This window comes from Morus notabilis, unplaced genomic scaffold (genome assembly GCF_000414095.1).
Source record: "Morus notabilis unplaced genomic scaffold, ASM41409v2 Scaffold489, whole genome shotgun sequence".
NCBI lineage: Eukaryota > Viridiplantae > Streptophyta > Magnoliopsida > Rosales > Moraceae > Morus > Morus notabilis.
The window spans coordinates 76792-92550 of NW_010357331.1; the positions used below are offsets into that span (position 1 = coordinate 76792).

Consider the following 15759-nt stretch of genomic DNA (forward strand, 5'->3'; position numbering starts at 1 on the left):
TGGGTGGGGGGGGGGGGGGGGGGGGGGGGGGGCGTGACAATTACTATTTGTATATCATTGGCTTATAAGTCTTAATTTCATGGATAATATTTTATATTATTGATACCTATCTCTTATCATTCGTAAAAGTTTGACTAATTTATTTGTATCATCAAACATTTTAATTAAATTTTCAGTTCATTGGCTTATAAGTCTTAATTTCATGGATAATATTTTATATTATTGATACCTATCTCTTATCATTCGTAAAAGTTTGACTAATTTATTTGTATCATCAAACATTTTAATTAAATTTTCAGTTATCGATTTAATTAAATTTTTGGATCGATCATCAAATGAGAATGATGCTACTCGATTTTCAATTTTATTTTCTGTGTCATATATATAAAGATGTGCAAATTTCAGAGAATTATTATTAACTGGTAGTAGAGATCCTACAAGATGCTACACTTGTCCACTTATTTTAAAAATATATGGACCATCTGAGTTTATTGTATTTGTTTCGATATTAGCTCCAAACGATGTGAATGCAAACATAGAATTATATGTTCGAATATTTTTACGAAAATGTGTACTTTTTGGCCCTCCATAATAATCGAGTAATTTATCTAAGGTAGGCGGAGTTTTTCAATTAGAGGTAAAATAACATTTCTATCTTTATAGCAAAGATTAAATTTAGGAGGACTACTGTTTTTGATTCGTTCACTAAACCAGAAGAGAGAACAACAATGTTGACAGGTGCAAGAACAGTCTCCAAGATCAATGTACATATTAGTAACACCTATAAGAAGAAATTAAAGATGATGATAAAGAATATATAGTAAATTAGTATTGTCATTATATAAAGATTTCGTAATTATTTAAATCTAATAGTTAATATAGATAAGGGAATTACATTTTTTATTATCGTTTCTAGATGTTGATGAAATTGATAACTCAGGAATTTGTCTTTGAGACTGGAAAAATGCCAGTATCGTGTCAAGTTTGGATCAAGAGATCCTTGCTGATGCAGGCTCAATATTTTTGACTTGTTTAACTCGGATAACATTATTTGTATTGATAAAATGTTGATCCATTTGTGAAATGATACGACGTATACGTTGATTTAATCGTGATATTTTCTTGTGATTTTTTTATCCATCTGTTAATTACAATATAAATTATTTCAGCAATTAAAAAGAGGAAGAAAATCTATTTATCTAAGTAATCTATACATAGTTAACTATGATATATCAAAATTGGTAATAATTAGTTAGACAAATAATTCTGTCAATTCATTTTATTGTCGTATATATTAAGAATGTTAATATTTATAACAGTCACTTAATAACTAATTTTGATTAAAAAACACATTAAATTACATATAAACAATGATCACATATTTACAATGATAAAGATCTGAAATTAACAATGTTAAGTAGAATTATATAAAAAAACAGATTAATAAAATAAAAATAATACATAAATGAAATTTATATACAAATGAAGCAATAAATTTAAATCTCCGGATCTTATAGCTGCTCCCTCCTTTATAAATGAACAAACAGATTAAAAGTTCTCTACAACAAAATTTAATTATATAATTTTTATAGAAAGAGAAAAAAGAAGGTTAAAAAATCAGGAAGAATATAAATAAATAAATAAATAAATAAATAAGTGAACGAAAAAAATATGAGGAAAAAATATTATTAAAATATAAATATAGTAATACTTTTATGTAGTAATTGTGGCTAAGATATTTAATAGGATTAATTTTAAAATTTTTTACCCAACTATGACTCTTGTAACACTTTATCTTCTAAATTTTAGAAAGTAACATTGATTCCTTTTGAATTTTGTTCCGTTAACAAGTTTTATCATTATATTATAATAAGTGATGGAAATCACCACGTGTCAAGTACATGATCTATCTGATGAGGGTATTATCGTAAATTAACCTACAACAACCCTATGTCATTAAAAAAGCATTAAAAAAACTCAAATGTGTTAAAAAAAAAACCCCCCATTTTGTCGATTTTTTTGGTTGTGTTTGGGAACTTTTCCCCCATAAAGAAAAATCTGAGGAAAAATCAATCTTCATTGTAAATTTCCGTGGTGAATCACTCTCAATGGCTGCAACATGAGGAAATATTGGTGATTTTAATCATATTGACAGTAAGTTTGCTCATTATTTCCTTTATTTGTTGTGTTTTTCTGAATACTTGCTAAATATGTTTGTTAATTATAAGGTTCAATTTTAAAAATTCCCCTTAAACTAAAATAGAATCAACCCACAATCCCAATCAAACTCAAATTAACAAGATTAAACTCAAATATACAAAAGCTTTTTTGCCCAATGTTAAACGATTTACGTTATACGAAATGCAACGATAAAATTGTCTTCTCAGATTCTTCTTTGTGTGTGATGTCTTCACTACTGGATCTAACCCATATCAACATTGAATAGGACCTCAAATTTCTTCATTTACCCTGTTGTTGCCACCACTGTTTGTAGTGTAGGAACTTGCCATGAATGAACGAGGTGAGAAAAAAAAAGAAGCAAAATGGAAACAAAGATGGTGAATTTTTCAATAAAAATGGGAAAATATTTGATTGGGAGGGTATAAGTGTAATTATGTTTTCAATTCTCACTAAATAAGTGACACGTGACAATTTCGTCACTCATTGTAACAAAAGGATAAAACTTCTTAACGGAATAAAGTTTGGGAGGAACGAATGTTACTTTTTAAAATTCGAGAGGAAAGTGTTACAAGGGTTAAAGTTCGGGAAGAATTTTTAAAATTAATCTTATTTAATATTCTTAGCAATACGTGACAAATACAATTGACTTATATATTTGTGTCTATTTTGTAGCTTCATATTTAAATGTTTTACATAAAATAAAAAACACTAATGATAATTGCACAAAAGCACAAAAATTAATAAGTTATTATATATGTTACATAATTTGTTATCTATATAATACAAAATATATGACTGAAGTAAAATATAATATATGACATCTTTTAAAAAATTTTTATTATAACAAAAAATATTAAATGTGACATTTTAAAAAAAAATTTAACTATAAAAATTTAGAATTAAAAACTTGAATTATTGAAACGAACATATCATAATAATTTCACGATTTCGTGCATTTTATAAAAGTGCCCCCAAAGAATTAGACAATTCCCCAAATTGACCCAATCTCCATAAATTGCCATTGTGCAAATATATTTAAGCCGCTCAAACTAACAGTCCATTTCTCTAGCAATACCAGTAGTATGATCGGCCATTGATGAAGACCCAGATGATGAGAAACCTCACACTTCTTCTTCTCCTCGCATTCGTCCTGTGTTCTTCAGTCCTCTCATGGAAGAAGGAAGAGTTCAGGACCTGTAACCAAACCCCTTTCTGCAAGCGAGCCAGAGCTCGCAAGCCCGGCTATTCCTCTCTCTCCGCTCGCGAAATCCGCATCGAAAATGGTGACCTCAAAGCCAAGCTCATTCCCACCCAAAATCACGAAAACCCAGAAGATCAACATCACTCCAAGCCGTTGATTCTCACTCTCTCCGTCTACCAAGACGGAATCGTGCGGCTGAAGATCGACGAGGACCCGAATTTGGACCCACCCAAGAAGCGGTTTGAAGTCCCTTATGTGATCGTGGAGGAGTTTGATCAGACGAAGCTCTGGCTGCAGACGCATTCAACGGAGGCGGACCCATCATCATCATCATCATCATCTTCGGTCGTTTACGTATCCGACGGCTACGAAGCGGTTCTCCGGCACGACCCGTTCGAGGTTTATGTCCGGGAAAAGGGAGGTAAGAGTGTGATCTCTTTGAACTCTCATGGGTTGTTTGACTTTGAGCAATTGAAGGTGAAAAAACAAAATGGCGATGAGAATTGGGAAGAGAGATTTAGAGGGCATACTGATACTAGGCCATTTGGGCCTCAATCTATTAGCTTTGATGTGTCATTTTACGGAGCTGATTTTGTTTATGGAATTCCTGAACATGCCACTAGTCTTGCTCTTAAGCCCACAAGGGGACCTGGTGTTGAGGAATCTGAACCTTATAGGTTGTTTAGTTTGGATGTGTTTGAGTATATTCACGAATCGCCTTTTGGCCTTTACGGGTCGATCCCGTTCATGATTTCCCACGGGGAAAGGACTTCCGGGTTCTTTTGGTTGAACGCTGCTGAGATGCAGATTGATGTTCTTGCGTCTGGATGGGATGCTGAGTCCGGCATTTCCCTGCCGTCCTCGCAGAGTAGGATGGATACGTTTTGGATGAGCGAGGCGGGTGTTGTGGACGCCTTTTTCTTTGTTGGTCCGGGGCCTAAAGATGTTGTGAGGCAGTATACTGGTGTGACTGGTAGGCCTTCAATGCCGCAGCTATTTGCAACTGGTTATCACCAATGTAGGTGGAATTATAGGGATGAGGAGGATGTGGAGAATGTTGATTCAAAGTTCGATGAGCATGATATTCCTTACGATGTTTTGTGGCTCGATATCGACCATACTGTTGGGAGGAGGTACTTCACGTGGGATAGAGCTCTTTTCCCACATCCGGAAGAGATGCAGAGGAAGTTGTTTGCTAAGGGTAGGCACACGGTGACTATTGTTGATCCACATATCAAGCGGGACGACTCATATTTTTTGCACAAGGAGGCATCTCAGAAGGGTTATTATGTTAAGGATGCCAATGGGAATGATTTTGACGGGTGGTGTTGGCCTGGTTCATCTTCCTACCCGGATGTGTTGAATCCTGAGATTAGGTCTTGGTGGGCCAATAAGTTCTCTATCAAGAATTATGTTGGCTCCACTCCTTTGCTGTATGTCTGGAACGACATGAATGAGCCTTCTGTTTTCAATGGTCCAGAAGTAAGCTGCTTTTTTGCCCTTATGCTCTTCATTCTTTGGTTAAAACGATATTTCTTTTGCATATATATTGAGTTAAAAAAAAAGGGGTTCATGATGGCATTTTCTTTTGGTTCTTTTCCTTCCTTCTTGTTTGTATTAATCATTATGTCTGCAACTGTTTCGGTTTTCCTCTTTGCTAGTTTAATATTTGAGGAAACATGCATTAAGTTGTTGCCTGATAATAGGGTATGAAATGCTAATACTATAATATGAATTTGATGCATTCTCATTTTGATGGTCACATCGGCCTTTGTCCAATAACAGTATGTCACGTTGTTGATTGGGATCCATATAATACTGCATAACTCAAAAGAGAAAAAAGAAATGTTTTTAGTATGGCCAAAAATGCTAATAGTGATTGTTACCATTGATGGTATTTATTTAAAACTTCTTTTGAGGTCGGTGGGGAGTCAAGTGTAGTAGGGGGCGTTCCAGAAGAGGAGGAGGAAAATTGGCAGATAACTAGGGTAAATCTAAGTAATACTGTCTCAATTGGAGGTAAAAAGGTTGAGTGGAGAAAGGTGAGTGAAGTTCTTTAGAAGATGCAAATCCAACTGACAACATCTAAGAACATTGAAGGGGATAGAGGTCAGTTAGGAGAAAAGGAAAGGAGAGAGAATTGAAGAATTTGGAGTTTAATGTTCATTATGAGAAGAACGTTAATGGGGATGTAAGAGGTGATTTATGAAGTTGATGTCTTGGAATATTAGAGGAGGAAATTCCTCCCTAAAGAGAAGGGGAATTCGGGAGGTAGTATGTAAGGAAGCTCCAGATGTTATGATTCTTCAAGAAGTTAAGCGTAGAGAGGTAGATAGAAGATTTGTGGGTAGCGTTTGGCAGTCAAGATTTAAGAAGTGTTGCTACTGGCTGAGGGCCACTCAGGGGGAATTTTGGTTGTTTGGGATGTTAGAAGGATTAAGGTAGTGGAAAGTTTTATAGGAGAGTTCTCGGTCACTATAAAGGTTGAGGATGGAGGGGACGTCTGGTGCTTATTAGGGGTGTACGGCCCTAATCACTGCAGTAAGAGGGGGCTGTTTTGGGATGATCTTGCAGGGTTATGGAATTTATGTGGACAGAGATGGTGTGTGGGGGTGCTTTTAATGTCGCTAGATTTTTGACAGAGAAAAGCGGTGACAGCAACATCACAAGGAGTATGAGGATTTTTGATGAATTTATTAAGGAATTAAATTTAGTTGATCCGCCTCTCCATAATGCAAAGTTTACATGGTCAAATTTTAGAGAGGCACCGATTTGTTGTAGATTGGATCATTTCTTATTTTCAGAAGGTTGGTGGGAAGTTTTTCCTTTCGGGCGTCAAGAGACGACACTCAGAGTGGTTTCTGATCATTGCCCGATCTGTTTCAAACTAAACTGCCAAAATGGGGGCCTTCTCCATTTCGTTTCGATAACACTTGGTTTGAAAGTAAGGAATTGATTAGGCTTTTGAAAGGATGGTGGGAGGAGGAAGAAGTTAGTGGATGGGAGGGATACAAAACAATGAGAAAATTGAAGCTTTGAAAGATAAGGTGAAAAGTTGGGGTGTAGACTATTTGGGGGCTGATCACTTAGAGAAAAGGAAAATCTTAAAAAGGGTTGAGGAGATAGACGAAAAGAAGGAAGTCCCGAATGGGTTTCGGAATTGCAAGAGGAGAGGAGGGGACTAAAACAAAGACTTTTTAGCCTTATGGAAAGGGAGGATAGGGCTTTGAATTAAAGTGTAAGTCTATATGGGCTAGAGAAGGAGATGCGAACATGAAACTCTTTCATAGATTGTTAAGTGCGAGGAGAACAAGTAATACAATCTCAAAGTTGGAAATAGAAGAAGGGACATTGGAAGATGAGGAGGAGATCATAAAGAAGATTGGTGAGTTCTATGAAAAGTTGTACGACTCAGCGAGCAGAGATTTTATTGGAGTTGAAGTTTTAGATTGGAGTCCGATCTCTACAGTGGCAGCCGAGTCTCTGGACAAGCTGTTGAAGAGGAAGAAATTAAGTGAGCAATTTTCAGTTGCAATGGCAATAAGGCTCCCGGTCCAGATAGGTTCACTGTTTCATTTTTTTTTAAGAATGCTGGCCTTTTATGAAAGGTGATAGTTAGAAAGCTTTTGATGAATTTTGGAGGTCAGGGATTATTAATAAGGTCACCAACAAAACATATATCTGCCTCATCCCCAAAAAGGCCCAGTCATGCAGAATCAAAGATTTTAGACCAATAAGTTTGGTCTCAAGCCTATACAAAATCTTTTCGAAGGTGTTGTCGAATAGACTCAAGGAGGTGCTGGAAGAGACAATTTCTAAGTTCAAGGGGCTTTTGTGGCTGAGCGTTAGATTTTAGACCTTGTTTTGGTGGCCAACAAGGTGGTGGAGCATTATAGGTCATCAAGAAGAGAGGGGGTGGTGGTAAAGATTGATTTTGAGAAGGCCTATGATCATGTCGAATGGGGGTTTTTAGATTTTATTATGGAAAGAAAAGGGTTTGGTGCTAGGCGGAGGAAATGGATAATGGGCTGCATCGGATCGATCTCTTACTCGGTAATGATAAACGGCAGGCGAAAGGGGAAAATCGCAGCGTTGAGAGGGCTTCGACAGGGAGACCCTTTGTCACCGTACCTGTTCACTTTAGCAGTGACGTGTTAAGCAGGCTCGTTGACAAGGCTATTGAAGACTCTCTCTTTCAGCCGTTTAGTGTGGGCAGAACTAATATTAAGGTTAGTCAGTTATAGTTTACTGATGACACCCTTTTTTTTTTTTTAGTTCTCCAGAAGAGAATAGCCTGTCAAACCTCTCTTTGATTTTGGAGGTCTTCTATTTGATATCCGGACTGAAAATAAACTTGGAGAAAAGTGTAGTTTTGGGCATAAATTTGGAGGAAAATAAGCTATCTACATTAGCAGGAGTTATTGGTTGTTCTATTGGGTCGTGGCCAGTCAATTATTTGGGATTACCTTTAGGAGGAAATCCCCTGCAAGCTGCATTTTGGGATCCTGTGATTACTAAGGTGTCGAAAAGATTGGAGGGGTGGAAGAAAGCTTTCTTATCTAAAGGAGGAAGATTACTCTCATTCAGTCAGTTTTAGCATCTTTACCCATACACTTTTTATCAGTGTTTAAAATTCCTGTTGGAGTGGCAGATGCGATTGAGAAGCTAATGAGAGATTTTTTATGGGAGGAATTCTCATATGATAACTCGTCTCACTTGGTGGCTTGGGAACACGTGCATAAACCAAAAGAATTGGGAGGTTTGGGAATCGGAAACATCGGGAAGAAAACGAAGCCCTGCTAGCGAAATGGCTATGGAGGTTTCCGCTGGAATCAGAAGCGTTGTGGCATAAGGTTATTGTTGGGAAGTACGGGCTGAGTAGGAATGGTTGGGACTCAGGGTAAGCTGTGAGAGTGACATACAGATACCCTTGGAAATCAATTCTTTCAGTGGCTGATTTTTTTTCCAAAAGGGTTAAATGGAAGATAGGATCGGGCGAAATTGTTAAGTTTTGGGAAGATTGTTGGGGTGAGGGTGAACCTTTGTGTTCAAGATTTCCTGCCCTATATAGGATTTCCTCATTACAAGGGCAGCCAATTGTAAGATTTATCTCTGAAGACAATTCGCCGGCTCATGGAATTTTGGGTTCATAAGGAGACTAATGGACAAAAAAATGAGAGAGGCGTCAGAATTAACAACTATTTTGGAGAGGGTCAGAATTCATAGCGCGATTCAAGACAGCAGGGGGTGGAAGCTGGACACTAACGGGATATTCTCATTCAAATCACTTTTCAATTCATTGACATGTGATCCTTCATTTCTGCGATTCTCTTTCTTCGTAAATATATGGAAATCTCGGGCTCCCAGCAAAGTTAAAGTCTTCTATTGGTTCATTGCCCTTAACAAAGTGAATTCTCACGAGTCGTTGCAACGTTGAAGCCCATTTATTTCGATATCTCCGGGGTGGTGTCACTTGTGTAGGAATGATGGGGAGACGACTGATCACTTTTTTCTTCACTGTACTTATTCCAGAAAGATTTGGTCTCTCTTGCTTAGGGAGTTTGGTTTCCCTTGGGCGACTCCAACAAGATGTTCTGAAGTGATGATCTTTTCTTCTCCATCTGGATATAGTCAAAGGGGGTTGATAATGTGGAGGGCTGCGGTTTTAGCTATTTTTTGGGGTTTGTGGTTGGAGAGGAACAATAGAATTTTTGAGAACCAAAAGGAAGACGAAGAAGATCTTTGGGATAAAAAGAGAACTGGCATGGTTATATAACAAAGATCTGAGCCTTTTTATTTCCCTTTCTTAAAATGTTCTATTGAAAAAAAATTTCCCTGAGAATGATGGAAAATGCACAATAGTCCATTTAATTTTAGTAGTCTCGTCATGATAATTGGCAGTGGACTTCTCTACTAGTATATCATTTTGCATCTATGTCCAATGATGTGTGTTTCTTTTAACAATGTAGTTTAACTATGGACACTAGGTCTCCCTTTAGATTGAAACAAGATAATGATCCTTACACTTGAAGAATTAACTTAACAAGGTAAGAGAGATTCCTCCCTTTGATCTATGTAGGTGATACATACTCCATGGTCGAACATATTGATGGTGAAACCTAAAATTGTCATTCTTATTGAAATTTAACGACACCCACTTTCTGATAAAACTTCTAACTTCACAGATTACAATGCCTAGAGATGCTTTACACCACGGAGGTGTTGAGCACCGTGAGGTACATAATGCCTATGGATACTACTTTCACATGGCCACATCTGATGGGCTTCTAAAGAGAGGTGATGGGAAGGATAGGCCTTTTGTATTGTCGAGAGCATTTTTTGCTGGAAGTCAACAGGTCGGAGCAGTTTGGACAGGAGACAATACAGCTGAGTGGGAACACCTGAGGGTTTCAGTTCCTATGATTTTGACTCTTGGTCTTACTGGAATGTCATTCTCGGGTTAGAAACAGTCATTTAAATAGGATTTCTACGGCAATCATATTTCTTTATTAACTGGTGGCTCTATTATAATGTTCATGCAGGTGCTGATATTGGTGGGTTTTTTGGTAATCCCGAGACCGAGTTGTTAGTTCGTTGGTATCAAATTGGTGCCTTCTATCCATTCTTTAGAGCTCATGCCCATCATGACACAAAAAGAAGAGAACCCTGGTTATTCGGGTAGGAATTCCATAATCATTGAACTTCGTTATTCAATTCAGAAAACTGAAGTGTAGTCACTATAGCATGCGTTTGCCTACCTTTGAAAACTGAGAGATAAAAGTAAACTTTTTTTTTTTTTTGGGTTGTGTACTTAGTGAGATGACTATCATGGTTGCGTACTTGGACGTTGGTAATGTTACTTTTTTTTTTTTTTTTTTTTCCCTGTTATATATATTTTCTTATAAAAAAGCTTTTGCTGGAGTATGCTTTTTTTTTTTAAGATGCCTGAAAGTTTGTATTAACATTAGCAATACTATTTCCACAACCATGTTATTTCCTGTCAATTGTAGAGTACATCGGAAAAAGTTGGGTAAAGATGATTCTCAACTTTACTATAATTTCTGAATGGCTTTAAACTGGTTTGGTCACTGCATTTGTGGGTATTAGAGTTCTTTTAAGTTTTTGATCTTAGCAATATAGCTAACCTTCTGTGAAAATGATCATATTTGCAATGGTGAAAGATTTTTTTGTTCACATGCATGTACTCTTATCAGATTGTGTAGTCATTTGACCTGTTATCCACAATTAATATTTGCTTCTTCTTCTTCTTCTTCTTCTTTGGGCTGCTCTTTTGAGGGGTTGTGTACTTAGGGAGATGACTATCATGGTTGCGTACTTGGACGTTGGTAATGTTACTTTTTTTTTTTTTTTTTTTTCCCTGTTATATATATTTTCTTATAAAAAAGCTTTTGCTGGAGTATGCTTTTTTTTTTTAAGATGCCTGAAAGTTTGTATTAACATTAGCAATACTATTTCCACAACCATGTTATTTCCTGTCAATTGTAGAGTACATCGGAAAAAGTTGGGTAAAGATGATTCTCAACTTTACTATAATTTCTGAATGGCTTTAAACTGGTTTGGTCACTGCATTTGTGGGTATTAGAGTTCTTTTAAGTTTTTGATCTTAGCAATATAGCTAACCTTCTGTGAAAATGATCATATTTGCAATGGTGAAAGATTTTTTTGTTCACATGCATGTACTCTTATCAGATTGTGTAGTCATTTGACCTGTTATCCACAATTAATATTTGCTTCTTCTTCTTCTTCTTCTTCTTTGGGCTGCTCTTTTGAGATAGTTTGGGTTGCAGAGATTTATTAGTTTTTTCTTCTCGGTCGAGTTTGAGCCAAAGAGGATTGATATTATGTTCTTCTTTGGGCTGCTCTTTTGAGAGAGTTTGGGTTGCAGAGATTTATTAGTTTTCTCTTCTCGGTCGAGTTTGAGCCAAAGAGGATTGATATTATGGAGGGCTGCAATTTTAGCTGTTTTTTGGGGTATTTTGTTGGAAAGAAATAACCGCCTTTTTGAGGAAAAGGAAGAAGAAGAGTCTGTTCTATGGGATAAAATAAAGTATTGGGTTTCGTTATGGGTTTATCGGGATAAAGATTTTGGGAGGCCTTTGTTTTCGGACCTATTTAGGAGTTGGACTCCTTTTTTATAGTCCTGTCCTAGTTTTCTAGTTTCTGGTTTGTTTTTGTTTTGATTGTTCGGTTTGCTGGATCCTGGTTTGGTGGTGGAGGTTCTCTCTTCCTCCTTTCTCCCATTCTCCCAGTTTCCCTTTTTCTCATCATTAATAAATCTTCTCGTTTCTTTTTTTTTTTTTTTTTTTAAAAAGTCCTTCTTTGCATGTATTCTTTTCAGATTTTGTAGTCATTTGTCCTGTTGTCCGCAATTAATATTTGTTTTCTCATTCATTACAGAGAAAGAAACACAGAGCTTATTAGAGATGCCATACACATGCGTTATATGTTGCTACCGTATTTTTACACATTATTTAGAGAGGCAAACACGAGTGGTGTTCCAGTTGCTCGTCCATTATGGATGGAATTTCCTTCTGACAAAGCAACTTTCAGCAACGATGAAGCTTTTATGGTCGGGGACAGTCTCTTGGTGCAAGGAATCTACACAGAGGTATATCCATACCTAGTCTTTTACTGTATAGATCGATATCTGTTCTCCCTCTCTCTCTTCTTCATAACTTGATTTTTGTTCCAGTTTGTAATTACTCGTTTTCAGTCTCTAGCAGCTACGGCATGCATATCTGTTTGTTTGGTTTTACCCTCTGTTGCTTGTTGCTTGTTTTTTCTTTTTTCTTTTTCAATAATTTACTTTGATGATTTTTTCCCCTTTCTTGCCCACTACTGATATTCTTCTGGTGTTAAATTGTGTTGTTTACTGTCCGTTCTACCAGCGAGCAAAGTATGTGTCCGTTTACATGCCTGGGAAAGAGTCTTGGTATGATTTTAGAACTGGAGCTGTATACAAGGGAAGTACAACCAACGAATTGGAGGCCACTGAAGAAACTGTTCCTGCATTCCAAAGAGCTGGAACTATCATTCCTAGGAAAGACAGGTTTCGTCGAAGCTCCACGCAGATGGTGAATGATCCATACACTCTGGTAATACTCCATCATTATGTTCAGAGACAACCTACACTTTGTAAAGATATATCCCCACACTTAGTGACGGATCCAAGAATTGAATTCAGTGGGGGCGTAAACATTTTCCATTCAAGAAAACTTCACAAATGGATAACATTAAATTGCATACCTTATACAACGTAAAATTGATCATTGCGAACTTGCGCTAGCAATCTTGTAAGAAGGCTTGTGAATTCAATACCTTTGGCATGTGCACCAGTAAACATTTTCACTTTAGTGGGTAAAAAATAACAAAAATGGTTTGTCGCTATTGTTACTGTGTATGGAGGTTTGTGAAGAGTGAAGCCTTGTGAGATGGAGAGAGAGAAGAAAAACAAATATAAAATAAGAGACTCAAAGAGTTAGTCTACGTGCGAAAAATGGAAAAGAAAATGAAAAAACAAAAAAGAATACCAAACATCAGTGAAAAGAGTGGTGAAACCCAGTTTAAGGGGGAAAAAAGAAGAAATAGTGGCAGTAAGTAGTATGTAATAGGACAAAATGATGGTGTTGTATAAAACCAAAGTGACATTCAAAAGAGAGAGAAAAAGAAAAGAAAAGAACAAGTCCAATGCATCAATTTTTTGAAGCCCAAGATCGTAACCAGAAAATAAGAAAAGCATACTGATTGCCAAAATTACTGGGGGCACACTTAAATAATACATAAAGATCAATTACACATAATTCTTTTTAATTTTCTTAGGGGGGCACACTTAAATAATACATAAAGATCAGTATTCTTCTTTATGCAATACTAAAATTTCGTTTTCATGATTTTTCTTAACATGCTTTGTTAGGACGTGCTACTTTATTATTTATGTTTTGCTTGGCTCCCAGGGCGTTGCAAGTAGATTTAGTTTATGTTAAACAATAACGTGTATGTACGTTAATATGTATACACAATAAACAGGTATAAACTTATATCTATCTATGTGCCTATATATACCTATGCACATTATGCTAGGTTCAAGCATAAGAAAAGAAGAATTGTGATAAAGAAAGGTTTCTATTTGCAACCATAGCTCATGGCACAATGACCTAATTGTTTTTAGGCAATGCTGATAGACCTTGATAGCTAATACCTGATTCAAATGGGAGGAAAGGGTAGCCAATGGTGGTTTCCTTTTCAATTAAGAACACTTGCCTCGTTTTTTTTTTTTACTCTGTCAATGCAGATATGTTCCCTCAAGAATAATGTTCAAGCCTAGATGGAGCATTGATGTCCTCAAGTGTTTTTTTATTGTAAATTCGTGATTTCTTTCATATTAAGCATTTTTGCATCAGAGTTTAGGCGCTTTCTTTCTTGATAATTGCGACCTTTTGGGTGATTTGCCTAGAGAGAAACCAAAGGATATTTGAAGAGGAGTTGTTGTTTGAGGATTTATTTGAGAAGGCTACATTTCTTGCTTCTCTTTGGGCTTCTACAGATTCTTCTTTCAAAGACATTCCCTTATCTCTAATAAAGTTTAGTTGGGAAGATATTTTGGTGTAGGTTAGAGTAAGATTTGTCTTGTACTCAAACTGGGGTAGTTTTGTCTAGAGTTTTTTTATTTGGATGTTGCGTTTCCATTTTTTTATTTTCCTTTTTCGTTTCTTTGTTTTTCCTGGATGGATACCTCATCCATTCAGATTATCTTCATTTGCAAAGTTTTTCTGTTATCAATGAAATTTAGTCGTTCCTTATTTATATATATATAAGAAAAATGTTGGATTTTAATTGCTAACTTAGTCTGCCCCCATGAGTTATTGAGCCTTACTTCTAGATTTGGTCTTCACTATGTATGATATTCAAGGGCCATATGTTTTTCTAATTGTGTTGTGGTTGTAGTCCATTTTGTTATGTTCATATTTTTCTTCATAGATCAAGTACCTTTCTTTTTTTGGTTGGAAACTTTCACCTTAACATATTGTCGATATTTGAACAAGTTCGGATCCTAGAAGGCCTTATGAAGTTTTAGCTTGAAATATGAGAGGATTGAATGCTACTACTTGAAGCCTCCTGACATGAACATTTTGCAGTAAAGTCATGATACTACGTCTACCTTGTAAGACTGGATCTTTTCCCCCCCTTATTTTGGTAGTTAATCAGCAAATGTTTGGTCATTTGTAGGTAATTGCTTTGAATAGCTCACAAAAGGCTGAAGGAGAACTGTATATCGATGATGGCAAAAGCTTCGCCTTTACACAAGGGGCCTACATCCATCGCCGCTTTGTATTCGCAGATGGCAAGCTTACATCGCTAAATGTGGCACCTGCTGCCCTAGGCGGAGCACAGTTTTCTTCCAAATGTGTTATCGAGAGAATTGTAGTGTTAGGACACTCTGGTGTTCCGAAAAGAGCTCTCATTGAACCAGAGGAAAAAACTGCAGAAATTGAACTGGGGCCACTTGACCTTAAATCAAGACGTGGCTCTGACTTCATTACAATCCGCAAACCTAATTTGCCAGTCGCTGGTGATTGGACAATAAAAATTTTGTAAGACCCTTTGTGATGTCCCATTGAGTAACTTGGATACTCTATTGATAGGAGGGACTTATCATCATATTTCGGAACATAGAGGTAGAAATGAGTCCATACGCAATTTCAACTCTCGTTCTCTATTGTTTGGAGCTTATGAGGGTGTCACTACATGATTTTACTGGTTTTAGACATGATTTTACTGGTTTTAGGCATATGAATTCCTATATGGCATTTCATATTTACAAGTAGAATTAAAACTTCCGAATTCTGCCTATATGCCTTGATATGATTGATTGTTTTTGGACACCACTTTTGGCCCTTGCAGTTACTTTATTGCAATGAGAAAATGAGAGATTTGGCATCTATGTAAAAGCGTAGGTGGTGAAGTATGAACCCGATTTTAGACAATTGCAGAATACACGTAAAATTGCTGTGTAAAAAATTATGCTTGTATTTTTAGAAGCTGCCGGACTTGCCATCTCAAAATTGGTTAACAAAACAGATGGATCTTCACATTTGAATCAATTCGACAGAAATCATCATGACTAAGATGGCAATTATTAAGCTTCTTTGATCCACCAAAGTGGGATTGAAGAGAATGCTTCAGTCATTCCCATAGCTAGTATTAGTTGATGGTTTACGAAACGATTTCGGATGCGGAAGTGTATAAATACAGATAATGTATAATAAAAAATTTTATGAAACTTTTAAATACTCTATAGAATATATTAATTTACACAATAACAAATTAATCATATTATTTTATAAACATATATATAC

The 15759-nt window shown here is 36.3% G+C and overlaps 1 protein-coding gene across 1 annotated transcript; it reads left to right on the top strand.

Moving 5' to 3' along the window:
* The first annotated feature begins 3236 nt into the window (after positions 1-3236).
* Positions 3237-15251, top strand: LOC21397852 (probable glucan 1,3-alpha-glucosidase). The gene is made up of 6 exons (XM_024168740.1): positions 3237-4864; positions 9568-9841; positions 9925-10060; positions 11801-12011; positions 12292-12498; positions 14630-15251. The coding sequence occupies exons 1-6, from the start codon at positions 3278-3280 to the stop codon at positions 14996-14998; spliced, it is 2784 nt and encodes a 927-aa protein (XP_024024508.1). The 5' UTR covers positions 3237-3277; the 3' UTR covers positions 14999-15251.
* The last annotated feature ends 508 nt before the right edge of the window (positions 15252-15759 follow it).

What these genes read in the sequence shown, in the direction of transcription:
- LOC21397852 (XM_024168740.1), top strand. Translation starts at nt 3,278, where the DNA reads ATGAAGACCCAGATGATGAGAAACCTCACACTTCTTCTTCTCCTCGCA. An exon ending in AGAGAACCCTGGTTATTCGG is followed by an intron (nt 10,061 to 11,800) that starts GTAGGAATTCCA and finishes CATTCATTACAG; the next exon opens with AGAAAGAAACACAGAGCTTA. An exon ending in TGCAAGGAATCTACACAGAG is followed by an intron (nt 12,012 to 12,291) that starts GTATATCCATAC and finishes CCGTTCTACCAG; the next exon opens with CGAGCAAAGTATGTGTCCGT.